The following is a 24637-nucleotide window of genomic DNA, read 5'->3' as shown; positions in this document are numbered from 1 at the left end:
GGGCCAGCAGAGGAAGCTCTTTGTCGCCGTGAAGAAGACAAGGCTGGGGCCAGGAGAAGGTGACAAAGATGCGGCCAGGAGGAGTTTACACTCTGCCCGAATTTATCTCTTCCCAAGTACCCTGAATGTTTCATCTTCCCTGGATGGGTCTCCAATCCCACTTCTTCCTTAATATTCAAGCAGCCCCTTCCTCATCTTGCTCCATAATGGACTTTAGATGAATCTACCTTCTCAACTATAAGGCCTTTCCGTCCTCTCCAGAGGTCCATGAAAAGCTGCCGTGTACCCGCGCATATCACACCAGTGAGAAAAACCCACAAGTCAGAGCAAACTTTTACACTTTTTTTTTTGGTTTATTATGCATTTGACAGTTAGGTACCTTCTGAGTGTTAGCACAAGGAATGAATTTCTCTATGAGATATCATCTTGGCACAAAGCCAAACAGTGCCTATGCATTTAAAAACCGTAGTTATAGCTCTAAGGAATATGAGTTGGGCTTCAGAACACAATTTAAAATCTCTCTGTGTACCGTGGCTTGGCTGTGAACCCATCCACCTAGAGGAGCTGACGTAGAGAACAGGTGCACAATAAATAATGGCTTCTCTGAACCGGACACCATCCTGCTGGCACATCAGTCCCTTCCACTTCCTTGTGAGAGACAGTGACTTTTATACCCATAATAACTTAGGGAATACGCAGCCAGAAATCAGCATTTACTCAAGGCCAGCACCCAGGCATTCGCCATCACATCACCACGTGGCCGTGCGCTCAAAGGCCGGTTCTTATCTCTCTGCCATGGGGAGGGTGGGGGGGGGGGTGCGCTCCCCACGCCCGAGGATGACTAAACACCGCATCTTCTTCAGATGCTCGGTAATCTCAGCGTGGCAGTTAGAGCACGGCTGAAAGAGACAGCAAACTGTCAGGCGCTACAGCTCCCAGTTGTTGCCAATTAGATCGACAAATAGAAATTTACACAATTTACCAAGCGTTTGTGTTTGTGGCTTTTTTTGAAGCCATTCCCCCAAAGAGCCACCTTTCTTTGGGAAAACAAATATCGCCCTAGTCACTTGAGCTGGGGCTGCCTGTGCAGTGGCTTCCAGGGACCAAGGTCTACGGTCATCTGGTGGCCGCTCTGCAAAGGGCGACCTCCGCCACGCATCGCGTCCCGGGAGCCACACGCTCAGATCAATTTCCTCCTTTTTTCTCATTGAAAACATGAAGGTTACCTCTTTCTTTCCTTTTTTTGTTTTTTTTTTTGTTTGTTTGTTTGTTTTGAGATCCATTCTTCTCGTGGGTACCAAGCACAGCGGACGATTTCTGTCCAAATCCTCTACGCTTCAAATTCATCAACTCCAGTGTGGCTACAAAGGGCGTCTAATGTTGAGCCCGGCGGCCCCACTGGCTCACACCCCACGCCTGCCCTTTGCGAGGGCCCAGATGTCAGCGTGCTCTCGGTGCCGTCTGCTGCTTCTGTCTCAAGATGGACACGGGTTGACATTTGCAAAGAGTTAGCTTGAAGTCCACTTGTGCTGGGAGAGAATGGCTTTGCGACGTGCCCTAGCTCTCCCCAAACAATTTCCTGCAGGAAACCGGAGCCCTGGGCGGCGGCGGGCCCCAGGGCACAGCTGGGATCGTTTTACCCATTAGGGAAACCAGGGTCTCTGGATGGGGCCGGCCTGGGGGAAGGGCTGCACCGTTCAGGGAGGCCCCTTTGAGTGGCTTTTCTCCCCCAGGCAAAACTCATTCCTTGTCCTCAAAGAGGTGGAAATGTGAACCGTGTCGGGCCGGGACTGAGGCCTTCCTGCTGCAGGGCCTTCTCCCAGAGGCTCCCTAAAGGCCGAGCAAGGCGGGCAGGCAGCATGCGGGGGAGGCCGCTGCCTGGGCAGGCGTTTGATGGGGGAGGTCTAAAGCCTCCTGGCTTTGTCTGTCCTTGACTTCAACCTACCTCGGAAAAGGGGGGCAAAGAGAAAAGGCGGTCTGTTACGAGCCGTTCTGGCTGCGGGAGGAGATGCCTCCCCACCCCATCTCCAGGCCCCGTGCTCCCTGTTGGGAACCGAACCTCCTCACCCGCGCTCCTCGGCGATTTCAGAGCCTGCCACCCACCTGGGGAGGTGTGACTACAATCCCGCTGGCAGATGCAGCCGCGGGGAGCTCTCCCACGGCCTGGTCCCAATGCTGACTGTCACAAGCTCGGGACAGAGGCGGCTTCCACTGCGAATGTGACCCCGGGAATGACTGAGTCTTGCAGGAAAGGAGGGATTGTGGCTTATAGGCAAAGGCGTCTTCTTCCCAATAAAGCTTCTTACAGTAAAGCTTTTTACAGGCGTCGTAAAGACAGAGAAGAACCACCTTTCCAGGCTCCAGCGGGACACCCGTGGCACTGTTCTCATCTTCTGAACATGTGACAGAACACTAACCACAGCAGCGAAAATAACTGGTGCCTTTTCTGTGCAGGCCTCTCCTGTGTTCGTGGAACACGCCCAGTACGTTCCTACCACAGGGCCTTTGCACGTCCCCTTCCCCAGCCTGACGCCTCCTTCCCACCCTCACCCCTCTGACTCACCCCTCCCCACTTCCTCCAGGTCTTTTTACATTTTCCTTTTTAGGGGCGCACCTGCAGCATATGGAAGTTCCCAGGCTAGGGGTCCCATCTGAGCTAGAGCTCATGGCATCACCAGATCCTCAACCCACTGAGCAGGGCCAGGGATCGAACCCGCATCCTCATGGAAACTGGTAGGGTTCTTTACCTGCAGGAACTCCTCCTCCAGGTCTTTATGCCAATGTCACCTCTCACCCAAACCACAACCACTCCTAACACTTTCCACTCCCAGCCTGCTCCCTGCTCTCCTCCGCATGCCCTCCTGTGCTTGAAGCATTTGTTTGCTATCTGCTCCCCCCGCCCGGAGATGCCAGGAAGGCCTGATTCCCTGTGGTGTTCCCAGCATCTAGGATGGTGCCTCGCATAGCACGTGTGCTTCCGCGGGTTCCCACAGGCGTGCGTGAATAAAGGACCCGATGCAGGGACGCTTTGGACCCCAACCCTTCTTGCTGAGCGGGGTTTGGAGTGAGGGAGCCGGAAAGAGGAAGCCGGACGGGGAGGCAAAGTTAGGCCCAGCCGCAGCCTGACTCCCGCCTCCTGGGGTCTCTCTGTGCTGCTCAGCCCTCCTCCTCCCTTTGCACTTGGTCATGGGTGCTGACAGATCCCTCTCCAGGCCACTCAAGCGATCTGCCACCAATTTGGAAAGCCTCCCGTATACCAAGCAGGACTTCCTCTTCCCTTGATCCGGCCCTGCGGGAACTCAAGCCCCCTCCAGGCCATGACTATGAAGAGAAATTAGCATCCCCTTGCAGATGTGTGGGCAACTCATTAAGAACCATTTGATTAGAATGACAAACCCGGTTTGGCGGCTGGAAGCCCTCAGGCTTGTACAAAAAGGACAGGCGGGTTAAAGAAAAAGTCGTAAAATGCACTGGAGGACTGGGAGGGCCTGAGGCCCAGCTGCCGGAATTCACCTCGGACCAGAATCCGCGGCTAAAAAGCAGAAATGGTTCTTTTTCTGAAGACTATGTGTTGCTATGGGAGCAGAGGGGCAACGTGGGCCCCCCTAGCTGAGCCTGTGGGGGGCTCTGAGCAGCAGTGGTTGGGGAGCTTTGTCCAGGCTGCCCAGTGAAATCCAGGCCCTGTCATCGCTGCTCGAAAGCTGCAGGGGACACGCAGGGGTCGGGCCCCACGACGCAGGGCGGGCTGTCCCCAGCTCAGGCTGCACTCTCCCCCAGGGCGCTCTGCCTGCCAAAAGTCCGCTGCCTGTGGATGCCCCTCATGCGCCACAAGGTCCCCGTCAGCTGCCCGCACAGACCAGATGTTGCCCCCCACCTCCTCCAGGACCCCAAAGGGACAGCGACTCAGAAAGTGGTTTCACCTTCTCGGATACAGGCCTCCAGTGGCCCTGCCTGCTGGCTTTCCTGCTTCTTTGTCAGGGGTTTCTGGTGTCCTGGAAGCCCTGCGGGGAGAGAGCCGGCTTGAATGAATCAACTCGCATCTCCCCGTGGCACTTTTCCCGTGTCCAGTTACCACTTCTCTCCCCCCGGCCAGGACCACGTCTTCGCACAGCTTCTGAAGCCTGAGCACCCAGTGGGTGGACTCCCACCAAGGTCCAGCCTCTCCCCACACGACTCAGTAATTCATGGGGTGTTAGGCAGCCAAGAAAGAAAATTTTCTAGACAGCAGCCCCCGGCCCCTGGATGCCACGCACGTGCTGCGTTGCCACCCCCTCTGCTTCTGCGCCTCTGGCACCTGCTTGGGAAGCCCCTGGAGGGCCCACGCCACCACCCAAGGCTCTGGCTGGAGCTCTGGCTGGAGCAGCTCTGCCTGGCGGGCTTGATGCGTCCTGGCCCAAAGTAAAGAACGAGACAAAGAAAACCTATTATAAACCAACCGAAAGGGCCACCACAGGTTGAACCTGGGGTCTGCTCAGTTACTGCGTCTACACTGAACCCAAAGCTTCCCTCCTGCACTTAAAACAGATTACAGGGTCTCAAAGCCGGGGGCCTGGGAGGTCACCAAGTAAGACGATGAGCAGCATAAGTGAATGGACACTGTAGGTCCCCCTCAAACATGAATGGCCCTCACTCAGTTCCAGCCTATCTGGCCAAGACTGAATGTGGGCTGGTGAGACCAGATGGTCCCATGTGCTATTTTTGAAGAAGCTAAAAATATACATTTGGTGGGGGGGGGGTGAAGGGTGGTAATTCTTTAATTTCTTAAGTGTTGGCAACTCATTCAGATTTTGGCAAATCGCTGTGCAGTCCAGAAGAAATGCGTCTGGAGACCAGACACGGCCGTGGCCACATTGTGGGTGAAGTTCTGAAAGGCAGCGAGGGGGACAGGGACACCGCTGCAGCGAGGGGGCTGGGACACCGCTGTAGTGCACCCCCCGCAGTCCTCCAGAATCCGAGGGCCCACGCCCCCTCTGTCTGAAGCCCCCGCCCTCCCCACCTGCTGGACCTCAACCGGGGAGCCCTGCTGCACCCAGGGCCATGGGTCTCGGGAACTGTGGAAGCCAGGGAGGGGTCATACCCGCGGGCAGCCAGGGTCCGGGTGCAGAAGTACACGCAGGCTCTGTCCTGGCTCTCTGCACAGGCGCAGCGCAGGGTCCCCCTCGACGGCTGAGAGCTCTGCGGGGACGGCCCGGCTGACCTCCTGCCCCGGACGCTGCCTCTGTGGTTGGACAGTCCGTAGGGCACAGTCCGTCTGCAAAGGACAGAGCGACGTCAGGGCCACGTCTGGACAAGACGCCCCAGTCTCCCTGCCCATGGGTGTAGAGCTGGCCAGGCGGTGGGCGGGGTGGACATAGATGGTGCAACCATATCCCAGGTGCTGTGTCCATCCCCCGCAACTGGAGTGAACCGGTCACCTCCGCTACCCCCTAACCCCGAGACAGCACACTGGGACCACAGGGGTGGAAAGATGGGGAGGCCCTGGGGGATGAGGTCCCCGCACCCCGTCAGCAGCCAGCCTCTGGGGAGCCCGGCTCTGGGCACGTGTGTGTGCGTCTTCAGCCTTTTCTAGACCCAAGTAAGCCTCTTGGCCTGGGTCCTCCCAGCAAGTTCTACGTCTGCTTGCTGCACCCAAAGCCCTGCCCTGGACATTCCGGCTGACCCGAAGGCTGGCGCCAGTCTTTGTCCTTGAGCCAGCAGCGCCTGGGCCTGGTCGTCCATACCAGTAAGACACTCTCCGACCCCGCAGCCCAAGGCCAGCTCCCACCCGCCTGCCACCGCATTCTTGGAGCGCATCAGTTCGCAGTCTGTGCTGATGAGAATCCGGCAAATCCCATCACGGCCACATTCGGGGCGCATCCCGGTCTCTGAACATGGCTTCCTCAAAGACGCCACATCAGAGGAACCCTCGGTGCCCTGTGAGACAGAGTGGGGGACAGAACTGGCCTTGGGAAACGTCTTCTTAGGGAAGAAAAAAAAAAAAAAGGAGTCTGAAACAGTTTACCCATTTGGTTTACGGTTGGAGCTGGGAGAGGGGTGATGGTGTCCCGTGGAACAATACGCGCTTAAATCTGTTTCTCATGCTCGTGTGCATCCAAACCAGAGCTCTCCAGAGATGGGAGCTCACGGCTAGGCAGTTCCGCGGAAAAAACTTCAAAGCAGATGCTTACTTCGTGAGCGCTATTCGGTAGGATTTGGGGGACAACTTACTAATGACTAAAGGAAAGGCATTGGCCAAAAGTTGCTTTTCCAATAGGTCTTGGTTTTCCTGCCGGTCCTCAGATGAACCACCTTGGTTTCTGGGAGCCCCATGGAATACCCCAGCCATCCAGCACAAAGGGGGTTCTCACACTCTCTGTTTCCAAAATAACATCCAATTGAATTTACTTTAATTCAAAACACATGTCATGGAGCCTTTCGGGGTGGTGAGGGCAAAGCAGGGGGTGCCCCACAGTGACCTGATGCTTGGAACGCACTTCCTCCCTGCCGTGCCAGGCTGGGGGCCTAAGGAGCCGAGAACAAACCGCCCTCCCCCCTGCTCTTCCCCCTCCCCCCATGCACGTGAGTTGAGGACCGGCCTCCTGTGGGTTCCCTGGACCCAGGCAGGCCCAGGGCTGAGTCGTCTATGCGTAAAGGCCAGAGAAAGCAAGCAGGGCCCAGTTCCACCCTGGGCTGAAGCTCTGCTAAAACCCCGTCTTTGCTCAGGAATGGGAAACGGGGGTGGGGTGAGGTGGCCAAACAATGCAGACATTGTGGAGAGGCAGGGCTGGGCCAAGGTATAGATTTTCAGGACGAGGGCCACATTAAATCTCGAGGTGTTGACATTTAACCCGGTCCCCCACTTCTTGGTGAAAATTACACACAAGGAGCAACAACCAAGGCTCGCATTTTTCCGTCAACTGCAAGGCCTCCAATTTTGGAACTGCTGTCAGCTGGTGAGGCACGTGTGTGTGCAGAGGCACTGAACTTCACAAAGATGTTCTAACGTGTTTTAAATGAGGAAAAGGAGACACAGTATTTGTTGACAGGGAAACAAAAGCTAAACTTCCCCAACAGCCTAGTGGGAGGAGCTTGTATGCAAATGAGCCCTTGCAGCTTTCCAAGAACTTTTGTGGAAGCAGGGAAACCCCTGCTCCCAGCCCTGGGTGTTCAAGGTGTGTGTGTGTGTGTGTGTTTTTCTTTCTTTCTTTCTTTTTGGGGCCGCACCTGCGGCATATGGACGTTCCCAGGCTAGGGGCCAGCCTACGGCACAGCCACAGTAACTCGGGATCCAAGCCGCACCTGCAACCTACACCCCAGCTCATGGTAATGCAAGATCCTTAACCCACTGAGCAGGGCCAGAGATGGAACCTGCGTCCTCATGGATACTAGCAGAGTTCATTACCACTGAGCCACAGCAGGAACTCTGAAACGTCAAGGTTTTAAATCAATCTGATAAGCACTTAAACAAAAGAGTTCTGTCCTCCTACCAGAACAAATATATCTTCAAAGACCTTAGAGGTTGGGGTTTGAATTGAGGATTCTGGGGTTCCTTGGAGGTCTGTGTTGGAACATGGCAGCACAAGGAGATCTGGCACCTTCCCTTCCATACTGCTCCATCCCACATGTACCCCAAGCTCCATCTGCCCCCTCTCCTGCAAGCACCTGCCCCCTGGCTACCCTGTAGGCCTTGGCAGCTGTGCCAGATCCCTGTTCTGTCTGCAGGTGTCAGACCCTGCGAGTGGACTCGGGGCATCTGTCAGGGTAGGGGATTCTAGGATCCTGAATACCTGGATCGTGGTCCAGAAGAAGGAGTTTATGGCTTTCGGTCCCACAGACTCCTTGCAGCGGGGTGGGAGATACAGCCGGAGAAGGGTCAGAGGTACCCTCTACCCCACAGGGCCCAGGGCAGGGGTCTTTCTTGCACAGGTTTAAGAGTGGATACAAAGTCCTCGAGAAGAGAAAGGGGGGCCGCTTCTTTTGCACCTGCCATGGACCTAGCACCAGGCTGAGCAAATGAAGACTATTCATTGAGCAACTGGTTGTAGATTTGAGATAAACTAGTCCAGCAAGTTTGAACTCTCTCCAACCCTAAAAAGCTCAATAACCACAAAATCCATTACAAAGAATTTCCAACATTTGCCAAGCATCCACTATATCTGGGCATACCTGGTTTTATTACGCTTCACAGATATTATGGATTTTACAAATGGAAGCTTTGTGACAACCTTGTCAGATGATGATGAGCCAGCACGTTTTAGCAATAGAGTATTTCTTAAAGAAGGTACATTTTTTTTCAGACAGAACGCTAACATGTACTCAATAGACTAGAGTATAGCATCAATATAACTTTTATACAGACTGGGAAACCACAAAATTCGTGTGACTCGCTTTATTGCGATTTTTACTTTGTGAAGGTGATCTGGAACTGAATCTTCAGTATTTTCAAGGCCTGGTATTATTCTGAGTATGACAGGGATGCAGAAGGCCTTCAGGTGTTCACATGCTACTAGTATAAGAAAACAGCACAGGAGTTCCCGTCATGGTGCAGTAGAAATGAATCTGATTAGGAACCATGAGGTTGTGGGTTCGATCCTTGGCCTAACTCAGTAGGTTAAGGATCCTGCCTAACCGTGAGCTGTGGCATAGGTGGTAGACGCAGCTCAGATCTGGCATTGCTGTGACTGTGGTGTAGGCCGGCAGCTGTGGCTCCAGTTAGACCCCTAGCCTGGAACCTCCATATGCCAAGGGTGCAGCCCTAAAAAGCAAAAAAAGAAAAAGAAAACAGCACAGGTACAGGAAACTTTACAAGCCAATACATACAGGTATATGCAAGGTACACAGAGCACAGAGAGAGGCTGCCTGGTGATCCCATTGCTACGTTGTAAAGCACTTACATGATGGTCACTCCACCTGCTCCACAGTTTCCCAATCTCCGAAAGGGCTGGCGGACGGACCGAATGACACACCGGACTGTGTGGAAAATACCTAGCAGAGAGCTCCTAGTGGTAAATTAATGTTGCTGCTGTCGATAGTTTTTTGGTCTGGGAATTCAAGAGAGTGGTGCCAGGCAGAAAAACCCCACCCACCATGTCTGCACTTGAGATGTGTGACTAAGCAGTAAAGACGGGTGAGAAGGAACCAGAGCATCATATGACATAGCAATGCGGTTCTTTGCACAGGCTTCCTTTTGGCTGGTCCAGCATCCTACACTATCTGCCCAACAAGCACTTCATGTCTCAGGTGTCTCGGTGCCTTTACCATTTATTGAAAGTTTCTTCAACAGTGAACTGGATGGAACTATGAAGATAGTTAAATCAGCGGTAACTTAGACTCGCACACCATCTGACCTGTGGTTTAGCCTACTGTCCTACAGTAGGGCTTAGAGGATGCAATGCTTTATCAGAGCAGGGAGCCCTTCCACCTGCTAGTGTTCCAGTTACAACACAGGGCTTCAAACAAAAAAGAAGCAGTTGATAAGATCAGTCTAAATGCTCTTGGACATAACAAAGCACCCCAAAACATTCACATAGGCAATATTTAGGGTTGTGTGTCTTTGTATAAAAAGTCCTCAACACATGTCTCAGGACATGCATCATCGGGTCAGTGATGGAGATGCCAGAGTCATGTTTATCACAGCGTTCCTTATTTACCACTTCCTCCCGAATGTCGTGTAAAAAGGTTACTAAACAGCAAACTTTCGAATCCCCGTATTCATTCTTCACCTGCAGCATCACACTGGATACACTCTACTTCCCTCTACAAGACGTTTCTAATAAGAAAAGTTGAATTTTTCTTCCAAGAGTCTGTTTTAAGTCTAACGTCACCTCCTCATAAAGGAATCAACATGCTCCATCCTTCTCATCGGGAAACTGGCTTCCATCCCTGAAGTTAAAGGTGGCAGACAGATATTCACAAAGGCCAGCCAGAAGCAGCAAAAGGAACCTCACTGGCCAAGTTCTAAATTCTCAGGAAAGTTTATCAAACTGTCCTTGAAAACTCAGCTGTCCTTTTGTTTGTTTGTTTGTTTCGCCATTGCATACTGCTCAATAAATATTTGCTGAGTGGTTTTGGATGTACAGACACTGGACTAGGCTCTAGGTGAACATGCGTGAACAGGACGGTTTTAATCTAGTACAGGGTTAGTAAAAGGGCATTTTTGTGGGCTTCACCCAGTCAAAAGAAGGGGCTTTTTTTTAATCTGAAAATTTCACATAAACATCCCAATTTCCAGCTTCTCTTGGATAACTGGCCATTATACTAACACCAACCCGGTGCTCCAACGTCTGAGCCAAGTAAGACCCTCGGAGCCTGGCTCGAGCCCTCCGTTTTGCTCCGGTCCCTGCCCTCCCAGGCATTTTCCACCTGTGCTTCTCTGCTTGCTTTCATTACCTGTCTGGCCCTCATGGGCATCTCAGTTTACAACCCCTGGTCTAGTGACTTGTCCTGTAAGCAAAGCCAGACAGGTCATGTGACACCGTGCCAAAATTAGGACCTGATGCTATTTTTACAAATATAGTTGTTGTTTTCAATGCAAAAAGCCCATGTTCTAGCTGCGTGTGTCCCCAACAAACAACATTCTCATTTCACAATCAGAATGTTGCTGCTCCACGTCCCCTGGTTCACATTTTTCCTTCTGAAACGGGAGAGCGGAGACAGCATCGCCTTTGGGCCCAGGGGACACGTGTTACCGAGAGGTCCCTCAGCCGAGAGGAAGAGGAACAACTGTTTCCCGGGGGCAGACAGGCAGGGGGCAGCCCCCAGCTGCCCGGCACCAGTGGTCACTAGATCCTGCCCCCCACCACTCCCCAGAGAGTCAACGTCTAGACTCCAACAGGTTCTCTAACCAGGGCTCGATTGCAGATTTTATGAAATTCTTTCCTTAGAAGGCCCCAGTCCGTTGCCTCAAAGCTTCAAGCTATCGCCTTGGGAAAGGAGGAAAGTGTGGGTCACCCCCATTTACCATCTTTGTAATCTTCACTCGCAAGAACTGCGAGCTAGGAACGCTATTCTAAGAGTAAGACTGGGTAAAGTAAAAACGAGAAGCAGCTGAATATTCAAAGGCCAACAGAAGCATCCATTCACTTCAACAAACATCTAGTGGCCTCCCCGCTCCCGGCCTCCACTTTGGGCAAAGGGACGAGGGGGACCACCAGCTCAGGGGAGCCAGATGGATGCAGGCTGTATTTGTCTCCTGGGATCCAGTCTCTCATCTTGCCCTTGGGGAAGCACCCTTTCCCTTGTTGTGTGACGTCTTCGCATGACGGTCAATCATTCTGGCTCGCCTGCCCCAGCCTCAGGACTCAGGTGACCCAAGCTGGCCCATCACACCCTCTCCCTCCTGAGACACCTGAGCAAAGAAGTTCAAGCAAAGCTACTCAAGCTCAGCAAATACTCCGGAGCTGCTCCTTTCCATGTGGCCCCTTTGTGCCTGGTCCATTTGATCTTGCCCTGGGACCCCGGTCTGGCCTGGTACCCCTCCTTTCTGAGCCTGATGCTGTTTCTCCTTCCCCCACCCCCAATCTGTGGGCTACCCAGTGCCTTTCCAACAAACTCCTATGCTGTGTTAGCTGCACTAGGCTTCTGTTGCTGGCCACCAGAGACCTCTAGCTGACCCTGAAACTCACTTTCTCGAGATGGGTGCAAGCATGATCTCTTGGGTTTAAGAGAAAGACACAAAGTCTCCGCAGCTGCCAAGGACGAGCAGACTGTCTTCACCACATCAAACACAAAAGGATGTGCTCTGAGTCAGGACAAAACCAGCAAAGGAAGCTGGCTGGAGTCCTTTCTTCCCAGGTGTGCGCACTGGGAAATGTTTGGTTTGGACCACACTGTCCTCTGGGCAGGTGGAAGCAAGCACATGGCCCCACGATGCTCAGAGCCCGGCTTGGACACTTGGTTGACCACCTCGGAAGTCTTTTCCTTCAGCAAATGTAGTCCTTGTCCACTCATCACATGCTTGCAAGAGCCTGCTTGGGACAGGCCTCATGCCAGACCACCACTGGGTGCCCTTGCAACCTCCGGGAAAGAAAACAGCCAGGAAATGCAGCTCCTCAGTGACCCTGTTATACAAGCAGACACACACACACACACACACACACACACACACACACACACACACACACTCTTTCTGGTTCTAAAGAATAGGACACAAACTTCATGCTCACAAACCATGTCCAGTGAACTGCAGCTTCACTTCTACTGCAGAAAATCCTCAAGTCTCTAAATGGGAAGACTCCACGGGAGATTGCTCCTCTCTCACCCGCCAGTGGACAAAGTCTTCCCACAGCCTCAGAAATAATCAGTGACCCCACAGTATTTAAAAATATCAAAAAGGTAAGCCATGTGCTAGGGGTTGGTGGTTAACTTTTATTTTTTTTAAAGACATCCTCTCCTTCAAAAAGAAAAGAAACCACACACACACAATTTTTGGGTTTATCCAAGACCTGGCTGCTGGGGAATTTTATCAGAATTATAAACATTTTCAAAGAGAAGATGGACCCCCACCAGTCAGACTCAAGATCAGAGGGCGTTTCCACACCTGTGCTGCAGGTGTGCCTTCCCTCTGTTCCCTCGGCGGGGGGGGGGGGGGGGGTCCCGCAACAGCTGGTCTCTGTCCAGCTAGAATCACTGATTGACTCTGCCTGGTCACCTTGACACCTGGGCCAGCACCTGCAGTGTCCGGCTCAGAGCAGGTGCCCAATAATACCTGAACAGCTCATTAATAAACATCTGCTAAATGAAGGAAAGACGGCGGGAAGGAGGCAGAGAGTGGCCCCTGCTTCTAGGCCATGCCCCATCTCTCAGATGCACAAGGCTCTTAGCTAGTTCTTGCCTTTCCTCTCTCCTTGACCTCCATTAGCCTATCTTGGGGGTTCTCCTAGAGGGAAGGGGGTCTCTACATCACTTGAAGTGGGAAGAGCACGTCTTGATGGTCACTCCTGCAGGTGCATCATAGACAAAACCAGAGGCTTCCCTGGGCTGGCAGACCCGGGCTTCCAGTCCAAATGGAAGACCAACGCCCCAAGAGGCTCTCAGTGAGCAGCTTCTCTCTGGGGTTTCGGAATGAAAGGGCTGGGTCTCTGGAAGGGCTGTCCAGCTCCAACTTCCACCAAGAGACCCCCAAAGGCGGTCACAGTCCTTGAGCCTCTCTGAACCACATCAGTGCCAGAGCAGAACCTGGCCTTTCTCTCCAGGAAGAAAACCCAGTGAAATGCGGGGTCTCTCCCCAAAGACTAGGACTCTTTCCCATCCACCTGCCCTAGACATGAGCTTAAAAGCCACAGACTATATCACGCCATCAGCTCCTGGACCAAACACCTCCCCCCATCAGAGGCACACGGGCTCCAAAGGAAGGCTGTTTGGGGGAAGCATTGGGGTCCAAGGAAGGGAGACCCACACAAAGACCCTTCTCTGCTTGTTGTGTGGGATAGCTTTTCCAAGAGTTACGGCTCAAAAAAAAAAAGAAAGGAAAAAAGTTAGGGCAACAAACGCTTACAAAGTGTGGGAAATGAAGCCATCTATGGAATCGGACAGATTCGCTGCCACCCGACACTGGTACAACCCCAAGGCATGCACGTGAGTTAGGCTAGAGTCTCCCTCCCCCACCCTCCAGGGACCCTAACGAATTCCAGGTCGGATGTAGGCATATGCGTAAACCCACGTCTGTCTGGTGCGGCCCCATTATAACTTTAGGCAAAGCTGCAGACAGATGTGGCTCAAAATAGTTTCCAGCAGTGGAAACAGAGGGGTAAAATAGGAGCAGGTATTTTTTTTTTTTAAGGATGGGGGGGGCATGTGTAGAAGGATTAAAAAGTTTTTTTAAAAAATAGCACAGACACCATGACACCTCCCTTTGAAATAACCTCAGAGAATAAGGGGAGACACTCTCGCTGATTTTCAGGGGATTCCACCTGAAAGATAGAAAGTCTTCCTGAACAAAGGCATACTCACCGTCACAGCAAAACTAAGACACTCATTTGCTTCCTAACCTAATTGCCTGCAAGGATTAGAGTTACAGGCTTTATCCCCAAACGAGAACCCCGGCTGGGATTAGGGCAAGAGGGTGAGACAAGCCAGACAAGCAAAGGGTCGGATTCTGTCTCTATTAAAAATGTCAACACTTGGTTGATTATGACATTTTTGCACTAATTTTGATCTTAAAAAAAAAAAAATACTGGAGAGTTCCCACTGTGGCTCAGTGGTAACAAAATCGACTAGTATCCATGAGGATGTGGGTTCAATCCCTGGCCCCACTCAGTGGGTTAAGAATCCAGCGTTGCCATGAACTGTGGAATCAAGGTTGCAGACATGGCTCAGATCTGATGTTGCTGTGGCTGTGGTGTAGGCCAGTGGCCACAGCTCCGATTTGACCCCTAGTCTGGGAACCTCCAGATGCCATGTGGGTGTGGCCCTAAAAAGAAAAAAAAAAAAAATACTGGGAGTTCCCACTCTGGTGCAATGGGCTCGGCGGCCTCTCTGGAGTCCTGGGACACAGCTTCGAGCCCTAGCCTAGCGCAGTGGGTTAAAGGATCCGGTGTTGCCGCAGCTGCAGAGTAAGTAGGTGGAAAGTGTAGGTTGGATCGGGTTCTTGGCTGGGGAACTCCATGTGCCACGGGATGACCAAAAAAGAAAAGAAAAGAAATCATGAATCCACTTAAAACACTTAATAAACACTCCAATTTTAAAAAATAAAACAAAATAAAATAAACATACTACATTAACTTGTATTTAATTTTTTGGCATCCTCTTCCAGTTTTTGCTCCAAAGAGTATGCCCTAAACCTCAGCTTATTCTCACTCCTGCAGGAGACCCGCGGGCATCAGAAGTATAAAACCAGGAAGGCCATGCATACCTCTGCCCCCTCGCTGACTCGCTTCTGACTTTGTCAAAGCCGTTTGCCCCTCCCCAAGCCACTGGCCGTTCGTGCCACCACTGAGAAAGGAAGGACCACAACCCCTTGGGCACATGGACCTTTGAGCCTCCGTCTCAGGGACTCAGGAATCTGTTTCTGCTTTTTCAGTGACTGGGCCAGGCCCGGGCTTGCTGGCCGCCTGGTTCTAGAATTACTGTTTATGAAGTCCATAAAAGAAGGCCTGTGCCTTCAGGCCTGTGAACCCGGCCAAGTTCTCCAAGTCTCTTCTGAGACTTTGAGCTGGCACGGGTGCCCTGTGCTGCTGGCCATTCCTGGGAAATGGTGGGTGAGCAGGGGTTTAGAAGCCGCCCAGACTGTGTCTGGACCCACAGCTCATCCACGTGGTGGCCACTGTCTGGATTTATTTTTCTTCTAAATCCAATTGGGTTCTATCCCAAATCGGGGGAAAGTATGCGTGTGTGTGTCCCGTTTTAAGGAGTCTCTGTCACGCCTGGAACGAGGCTTGGGATGACACCCTATGTTAAACAGTTGACCTATTTGCTCTGCGCTCCAGAGCTGAGTGGCGGTTCCCAGGGACCGCCTGAGGGTAGAAAGGGGCTCCGGGCAGAGCAACCCCCCCACCCCGGTCAGATGTGTTGAGATGCTGCGGATCCAGAGCGGGCTGGAAAGTTGCAGTTACAAAAGCCCTGTGAGTTCCGACCCGGCTGTGAGGCCCCCTTAAGGAAAGGAGTGTTTGCTTCCCAGCTTCCTTTGTTTTAAATTCTTGCAGGAATAAACCACACCAGAGATGTCAGAGCCTTTCATCTGCCTTCAGATTTAAGGCCAAGTTCCTAGCAGCCACATCTCTTTCATCCAGCAGAAATCCAAACGCTCCCTCCGGGGTCGCACAAGGTCACGACCTCTTTGTACCAAGTTTTCTTGATGCGGCTCAAGCTGCCTTCCAGCCTCCCGTCTCTCTCAACTAGCCAGGCTCGAGCTGCATTTCAACTAGCCCATCTTGGCCCCTGGACATGGAGCTCACCTTCTCCCACCCATTCTAGGGGAGAAAAGGGGACTTTTGGGCCAAATGAACCCCAACAGGAAGGCTACCTGCCTGAACCGACCTTGCCAACAAACTCTGAAATTTAGCCCCAAGGTCTTCAAATTGCAAAGACACATCTTGCCATGAAATGTTCTCAGAGCCAGAGCTACGCAAACTCAAACTGGGGGTGGAGACGCGGGCTAGATTTCTGGGGCGGGCGGGGTGGGGGGTGCTGGTTAAAACCCAAATCCATCAGAACCCTGGGTTCGAGATCACTTCCAGTCTGGCTGATGCCACCTTCCATCTCCTTATTATTATTTTCTTTTATTGTATTATTTTTCCTTTTTCTTTTTCTCGGCACCCACGGCATATGGCAGTTCCCTGGGCCAGGGATGGAATCCAAGCCACAGCTGGGACCTGTGCCACAGCTGCAGTGATGCTGGATCCTTCACCTACCACGTTAGGCTGGGGATCGAACCTACACGTCCACACAGACAAGAAGGATCGTTAACGTGCTGTACCACAGCGGGAACTCAAACGTGTCCTTATCTATTTACTCTTTTTTTGTAAACAGGTTCCATAATATTTCCTGGGATGCCTTCCAGGTGACCCGCCCGGGGTCCTGGGTGACACTGGCAATGACTGCCAGGCAGGCGTTATGTTTACTCTGTGGACTCGCCTTTGCCAAGATTTCATCGTTGAACAAAAAGGCTCGACTCAGATTGTTCAAATGATCCTGAAATGCCAGACCTCTGCCACCCCCACCCCCAACGTAGCAGAGGGAGCCCCAGGGCGGGGCCCTCAGAGAACACCAGGCCCCAGGCCCCAAACATCCCAGTTATGTACCAGGCGAGGGGGACCCTCATCCAACCAAACACAAGAAAGGAGGGACTGAAAAGAGCCCAGGGGACCATATGCAATCACTGGGGACAGAACACGAGGAAGCTAATATGAGAATAAAAAAAATTGTATCTATGGACGACTGGGTCCCTTTGCTGTACAGCAGAAATTGACAGAACATTGTAAATCAACTCTAATAAAAATTTTTTTTTAAAAAGGGAGGGGTTGAGAGGGCGGGGCCAGAGCTCATCAAGCCTGGAACAACCTTTGGCCACCAGAGTTCTTATCAAGCTGTTTATCAGCAGCACAGCCAGCCAGACACACCTTTTTCCAGGGCCTGTCAACCTTATGCAAATCGAAGGCAAACAGACTACCCACCAAGGGCCGTGGTTGGGGGGGGAGACTGGGGTACCAGGGTGTGGGTGCCTCAGCGTTACTGCAGAAGGCTGGGCAAAACCACGCTCGGAGGGTCCGAGGAAGCCGACCACAGCAGGCCTTCAACTCTCCGGTCATGGGCATCTGCAGCCCCAGAAGGGCCTCAGCAGGCAGGGCACCCCGAGGCTGATGCCTCCCAGAGGCTGAGCAGTTATCCAGCTGTCCTGTCTCTGACACACTGACTGTCCACTAGAGTCCAGGCACCGCGCCAAGACTGTCCCTCGCACTTTCTCACGCCCTCCTCACCCATCTTTACGCGCAGGAGTCACGGTCAACACCTGTGTGCCCATCATCATCTGCATGACCTTGACCGCGGCAGAAAGGCCATCCCTCGGCCTCAGGGGTCAGGTGACTGTTCGCGGAGTCCCTGAAATCCCACAGTGGGTGACAGCTGGCTCCACCCACCAGAGGCTGGGTACCAGCTCCATCCTTTCCTCTGGGATGTTCTCAAACTTAAAACGCCCTTCCTGGAGACGGGCTGGCACGACTCTCTTCAACAACACAGGGAAAAGAGGAATCTGCTGAAGGGCTGCCCTTTGGTGTGGTAGCATTCGTTAAACTCCCTCTTTAAATGCTTTGTTATTATTATTTTGACTCTGCTTCTTTGGGGAGGAAAGGTCCTCAAGACAAACGCCATTCCCGCTGGCTGAGTCAGGTTGACCAGGCTGGTCATCCTGTGGGGTCACCATCCTAGGGCCACTCCGATGTCCGCACCTTACACAGGGTACCGGGAGAGAGTGGGCACTACCCCAGGCCATGCGGCGAGTCAGAACCAGGACACAGGGCTGCTCCTGGGCCTGGAATCTTCCCACAAGATGATCAGAGTCGTGATTCCAGGCTCCTGTGCTATTCTTTCCACAAAGACATTCCTCCTTGTCAGCCCAGGTGACTCAGATTTTTGTTGGGAAACAGGGTCACTGTGTCACAATGCCACCTTCATCACACCCTCGGAGGGATCAACAGATGGCACGTTCCTTCAGTTCTCAGGAACAGACAAAGTGGGGAGGAACGAAGTGGGGCTCCTTGCTGGGTGCCCTGAAGCTCTGTTGGCCGTCAGAGGGTAGGTGGTCTCACTCTGCAGCCAGGTGTACTATGGCAGGGGTGGGGGGTGGGGGGGCTGCCCCACTGTGGGGTAGGATTAGAACTGAGAGCCCAGTGATGGCTAATTTGATGGGTCAACTTGGCTGGGCCATGGTACCCAGACATCTGACCAAATGCCAGTCTAGATGTTGTTAGGAAGGTATCTTTCAAATGCCATTAGCGTTGACATCAGCAGATGCTGAGTAAAGCAGAGTGCCCGTCCCAAGGTGGGTGGGCCTCATCTAATCAGTTGAAGGCCTTGACAGAGAGGAATGAGGGGCCCTGAGGAAAAGGGGAATTCTGCCTCCAGACTGCCTAAACTCGCGTGTGTGTTGTGTGTATGCACACATACATATCTACACACACACACACACACACGTTAGTTCCACCTCTGGAGACCCTGACAGACACAGTCCCCCACCATGTCCCAGGACACTCCTGTTCTTGACATTTTCTCATGGAAAACAGCCCCAAGTGCACAGGGAGGGGAGCACGTGGCGGTATCCGTCCCTCCTTCTCGTCTTATCTTAGTCTCAGCAAATCTTCCATGACCATAAGCTGGGATGTGTTTTTCTCTGATGTTTTTGTTTTTGTTGGCAACAGTGGGGTTGCTGGGGGGAGGGGCCAAGGAAAGCCATGGAAATCTCTCATGCTGTGGATGAGCTGCCATCTCAGCTGCCTCCCTGGGGGCAAGAAGGACAGCTGCCCAGGATGCGTCTGGTTCACCCCTCTCTGGGGCCCTGAGTTTTCTGGAGGATACAATGGAAGCTAAGGGCAACAGTCCCCCAAAAACCCACATCCCCGCACACATCGCAGGGAGGTAGGACCTCCAGGAGCATCCACGCACCCTGGGACAGGACTCCTCGGTGGGAGGAGACTGCGGACAGAACCACGGTGACAGCAAAGACCAGGGCCTCACCAGACATCGCCGGCATTACTGAGTCACTCGGTGCTGGGTGCTGACCAAGCTCAGGTCCAGAAGAACTAAGAAGGAGGACGCGGGAAAACCCGAGGACTCAGCCCTCATCCCTGAAAGATACGTCTGGATGTGGCCGGTCTCTTGAGCCTCACGCAGACGCTAACTTTCCACACGAGATGCAGTAACTCTCAACATCCCCCCTGGAGCTTTGGGTCCTTGAATGCATCCCAGGTGACCGTTCTCAAAGAATGCCTGCAACTCTGCCAGCGTCCTTTCCTGATACAGGGGGTGGTTGCACCTGCTCTGTGCAACCAAAGGGGGGTAGAAGGAAAGACACCAAAAGCTGAAAATCACCCCAAATTTAAGACTCTGGATTTAGGCATGAGGACCCAGACTCCCACAGGTTCCCAGCACAGCCAGGTGTGGGGACTGGATGCAAATCACACCCTAGAGAAGTTTTGAGAGACCAAGAGCACCTGCTAAAGAAGAGGGGGTGACAGCTAAGGGTGGGTGACAGAACCTGGAAAAGTCCCTTCAGCTCAATCCAGCCATTCCTCCAAAGATCCAAGTCGCTTAGAGCCCGTTTCCACCTTTTGCGATCTTGTCCAAGATGCTACAAAGATGGTCAACGGTTCTGTGTACCTATCAGCAGACAGTTTTAGGAGGGAAGAAAAGAAAGAGGGAGGGAGGGACGAGTAGAGGGGGGAAAGAAAGGAACAGAGACAGACCATCCGGGAAGGTCTTCGGGATAAAAGTGACATCACTCGTCTGACTTCGAGTCTGGCTACTCTCATTTGTGTTTCCCGGGTAGCTCACGGGACTCCCAAACACCAGATTTACTCCTTTTCCTCCAGTGTTTAAAATGAATCAGGGTGAGGGAAGAGGGGAAGAGGTAAATCAAACTGGGGGGTGGGGGGGGGGGCACGTTAGCGAGCTCCCTGTCCCTGAAAAAGTCAAAGACAGCCCGGAATTACGAGGCAGGATTCCCGCCCCATCTCAGAGCTTTTGTCTTGCCTCTCGGATGCAGTTCGGGCAATCGCCTCTCCTCAGCCAGTGCCTGAGGCTTGGAACAGGCAGAGAAGGAAGGTCATCTCCAAATATCCCCTCTCTCCTTCCTCCCCCCACCCGTCGGTCCCTAATTCGCTTGGCTTCCTTTTTTCTCCTTCCAGACCCACCGCCTGGGATTCCTGCCAGGGCGAGACTCTTCCTGCCGTCCACTGCCTCGGGTCCTGGGTTGTGTGGCGCTCATGTGGTCAGATGACAGTGCCAGGAGGATGAGAAGCAGAAAGTGACAGGTGTCGGGGTGAGGAGGGCTCTCGGGGAAGGTGACCCGGATCCCTACCCGAGAACAGAGAACAGTCGACGGCGGCCGGTCCAGGAGTCCCTCCCCAGCACACAGCACTTCTCCTATCTGGCACCATCCTCCCTGCTGCCAGCTGGCCGCATGTGTAGGAGCCGATCAGACGCTGCCCGCAAGCACACTGTGGCATCAGGGCCAGCTCCACGTGGTGGGGCCCGGGATGATATGCCAATGTGGCGCCCCCTGCTTCAAAAAGTATTAAGCATTTCGGGACAGCAAAAATGCAGCCCTAAACCACGAGGGTCCTTCTGAGCCAGGACCCTGCGCAAGTGTCCAGGCTCCCCGGAGGAGCCAGCCCTCTCTGCCAGGCTCCCACAATGGGGTGAGTTTCCAGATCTCCCCCAGCGTACGGAAGGGACTCGGGACCTGATCTGAAAGACGCAGGACCCCTCAGGTTCACCACCCTTGGCACCTCATTCTCAAGGTGCCAGTCAGACAAGGTCAGGACGTGCGGGTCATCAAGATGCCACCCAGGGTGGATCAAGGGCGCTCCAAACACAGCGGCAAAGTTGCCTTTCCTGGCCAAGGGCTCTGGGAAGGCCAAGACTCCCTAGAAGGCTGCGCGCAGGATGCGCACGAGATCCCATGAGCACCTAGAGACAGCTGGCCCAAAGTCCCAGACTGTAGGGACCAAGATGGCAAAGCCCAAAGGCTGGTGACCTGAGAGCAAGGTCAGGCCCTCTTCAAGAATGACGTTACTGCAGAAGGGGCTCCACGGCCTCGGGAGAGGGTTGGCTCTACGGCAAAGAGACCCCAAGACTAACTCAGGTGGCCCTGAGGGTCCTGAAGGAAGAGAGAGCTTCAGGACCCAAGGGGAGAAGGGGGGCCGACTGGGACAGGGGCAGTGGGCAGCAGTGGGCACCAGGCACCAGCCTGAGGAGGACCCGGTGGCTCTCTGCCCCAGGAGGTAAGGAGCCTGGAGCCCATGGACTCTCACCCCGACCAAGGCTCCAGAGGCCCAGCCAAGCCCACCCCTGCCCTCCTGAGAGAGCAGGCTGCTTTCAAGGAATGTGAAACTCCCGGAGCCTGGCAGGGTCAGGAGGCGGGCCGGGCCCTTGGCCTCTGGGGCAGGAGCTAATTGTCAGGGCTTCTTCTGTGCCAGGTGGGCTTCTCAGGTGTCTAATCCCTCTGGCTGGCTCACGTCCCTTGGAGGGAGGGCTCGCTCTCCACCAGATAAGAAACTCTGGGATTGGGTTTCTCCCAGGCCAGGCCCTCAAAGGAGCTGTGGGGGTCCCTCCCTGGACCTGGGGTCCCTCCGTGGACCTGTAGTCCCGACCTGGGCTGGCAAGAAAGCCTCGCAAGGGCTGAAGGCGGTGCCAGGAAGACTCCAGGCAGACGGGGCTGGGGGGCGCCCAGGACCCCTTGGAGCCCCCAGGCTGCCTGTCCCCGTCCCCCACCCCCTGCCCAGAGCTGACTCACTCAGGAGTGTTGATCCAGATGATGTCCAGGTGGCAATAATAGACACACTCCTTGTCCTTGTAGGTGAAACACGTACAGCGCCGGGCTCGGTAGCGCACAGGGCCCCCCTTGGCAGCCAGCTCCCCAAATGGACCTGGTTCCTGCTCCTGCCCAGAGCTTCTGGGGCTTGGACCCCGCGTTGCCACCATGGCCATGGTCTCCTTGGTTGCAGAGGGGGCCCGGGGTACGCCGCTCCTGCCAGCGTCCCCAGGCTGGGGACGAGGCACCGGTCCTGCAGGAGGCAGATAGAGGGGCTCCTGAGCTCTTGGGGGTACAGGTTCTGACACCCACCATCCTTCACATGCTGGCGGGGGGAGGGAACAGCCAAATTTTCAGCACAGTTTGCAAGCTAATGGCACGTTCTGCCAAGTCTCCAAGCTATGCCCAACGTTCGGAAAAGTCTACGAAGCTGTGTGCAGTTTCTGGAGTGTGCCAGTGACCTGCGCCCTCTGTGACTGGCTGGGGAGCTGTTCTCTCTTCCTCTGCAGCGTGCAAGCTATTTGCACTCACTGAAAACTTGCGAGCCTTGTGCAGGCTTTTGGAAAACTTTGCAACCATTTTGCATCGTTTCTGAACAGTTCGCAAACTTTCTGAAAAGTCCCCGACTTCATGAAAAATTGCCCAAGCTGGCCCCGGGTCTCCAGCCTGCGTGTGGGCTGCAACCTCCCAAGCCGGCGGGGTGGTCTGTGCCCTCAGCTTCTGGCCCCCAGGCCGGCCCCAGGCGCCTGCGGGGGTGGCGGGCCCAGGCCGGAGGCCGCTCCCCGCAAGGCACCCTTCTCCGCGCCCCCGCCCCGGGGTCCTTTTGTGTGCGAGCCGCGCGCCGCCCCACCCGCTTACCTGCGGCGGAGGTCACTGTGAGCCCGAAAAGGAACCACAGCCTCAGCTCCATGAACCCGGATCGGACGCGAGAGCAGCGGAGGACAGACGCCTGTGGCCGCCAAAGAGCGCCGGGCACAGCTGGCCTCGCCCTCCGGCTGGGGGGAGGGCGGTTCGAGGCCGGCCGCTGGCTCGCTGCGTCCCGGGCTGCGGCCAGGAGTTGGCTGCGACGGTCACAAACTTCAGAGCGCACTGCCCATCCCTGCGCAGCGCTGGCCGGCTGTGGGCTCGCGCTTTCTGGCTCCCGCACCACCCCCCTCGCCTCCCCGCCCCCCAGAGAGGCTGGAGCTGCCTCGCGGGGCCTTTGAACCCGGGGCGCACGGGGGTCGCCTCCCAGGCGCGGGGGAGCGCAGCGACCCGCGCGCACCCAGCACGGCGAGGGGTGGGGGCGGCGCGCAGGGCCGGGGGCGGTGGGGGGGGGAGCGGGGGCCGGGACAGCTGCCGGAAGGCCGCGCGCGCGCGCGCACACACACACACACATGCACACGCGCGCACTCGCGTTCACGCCCCCACCCCGCTGTCCGGGGACCTGCAGCCCCCAAGCCCGGAGCGGCAGGAGAGAGAAAAGGCGATGGATCTTTTATCTCAGGGGCTCCAGGAAAACAGCCTTTGTGGCTTCACCTGATGACACCTTACCCTGGCACAGACCTGCCTGCCAGGCCCTGGGCGTACTTTACACTCGTGACTCACGGCCCCCGGCAGCGTCTCCCGGCCTCTCCCAGGAGCTCAGAGTTGGTGGGTGTGGGCAGCGCTCAGGTGCAAAGTCAACCAAGAAGTAGGGTTAGCGGTCCTGGGGTGTCCTCGACAGGCCCACGGCTCCCTGCACAAGGCGGTGGCTTCCGTGGGAGGCAGCTTCCTCTTCCAGTCGTGGTCTTCCGAGCCCCCCTGCGGAAGGCTCTCCCGCTCACCTGAGACCTATCTCCTGCACTGAGCCGCCTGGAAGAGGGGGTTGATTTTGATGAACTTTGTTGTTTCCAGCACCCTCTGGGCTGAGAACTTTGCCTGGGCCCAGAGGGAGCACTCCAGAAAGATCTGTGAATGGATGGGTGGAGGCACGAATGAATGCTTCCCAGGGACTGCTGACCTCTGAGCACACGGGGAAGCCCTGACCAGAGGGAAGAGCAGCAGTGCTCCAGGTGGCTTCCGGCAGTCCCCTCTCAGCCGCTGCCCACCCCATCCGCTTGGACGGGATTAGAGTGGCTTTTCCTGGGAACCCCCAAGGTGTCAGGAAGTCACAGGACACACAGAGGACGATAACAGGCCTGAGGCCTTGGCTTCACTCCTCACGTCTCAGGGCACTGGTGAGGACTTAAACACATCTGCCAGTCCTTTGACGTTCCTCCCACAAAAAAAGAAGCCATTAGCCTAAATGACCCACTTCAAGAAGAAGGAGAAGAGAGCAGCAGAATTGACATGCATGCCTTCTGAGGCAAAGTCATAAAAGGTGGCACAGTTTCCACGTGGCTCTCTCTTGGGATCCTTGTCCTCTGAATACAGCCACCATGCAGGGAGGAAGCCCAAGCTAGCCCACGTGAACTGTTGGAGAGGAACTGAGGCCTCACAGCCCACAGCCAATGCCAACCACTGTATGAATGAATGAGCTTTGAGGTGATGGGAGCCCCCCAGCCCCAAAGACTTCCAACTGAGGACTAGCCGCCACGCTTGACCCACAGGGCCCAGGAGCATAGCAAATGGGTGTTCCACACCCCTCTGTTTGGGGTAATTTGTCACGGAGCTGCAGTAACTAGAAAAGCACCCAAGCCCCCAGAATGGAGCTGATGCTTAAATTTCTCCCTC

General features: G+C 54.5%; 1 protein-coding gene across 1 annotated transcript; it reads right to left on the bottom strand.

Annotated features, from left to right (window-relative positions):
- Positions 1-1647: 1647 nt before the first annotated feature.
- Positions 1648-22880, bottom strand: EDN3 (endothelin 3). Its single transcript, NM_001098582.2, is given in 5 exon segments — positions 1648-1941; positions 3921-4001; positions 5078-5251; positions 21926-22196; positions 22802-22880. Coding segments are annotated over 5 exon segments (615 nt in total). The 5' UTR covers positions 22854-22880; the 3' UTR covers positions 1648-1904.
- Positions 22881-24637: the final 1757 nt, after the last annotated feature.

Source organism: Sus scrofa, chromosome 17 (genome assembly GCF_054392235.1).
Source record: "Sus scrofa isolate SSC_HxYL_T2T_F1_AM1 chromosome 17, Sscrofa_HxYL_maternal_Yorkshire_Landrace_v2.0, whole genome shotgun sequence".
Lineage (NCBI taxonomy): Eukaryota > Metazoa > Chordata > Mammalia > Artiodactyla > Suidae > Sus > Sus scrofa.
Note: the sequence above shows the minus strand (reverse complement) of the source record. Positions and strands in the feature narration are given on the sequence as shown.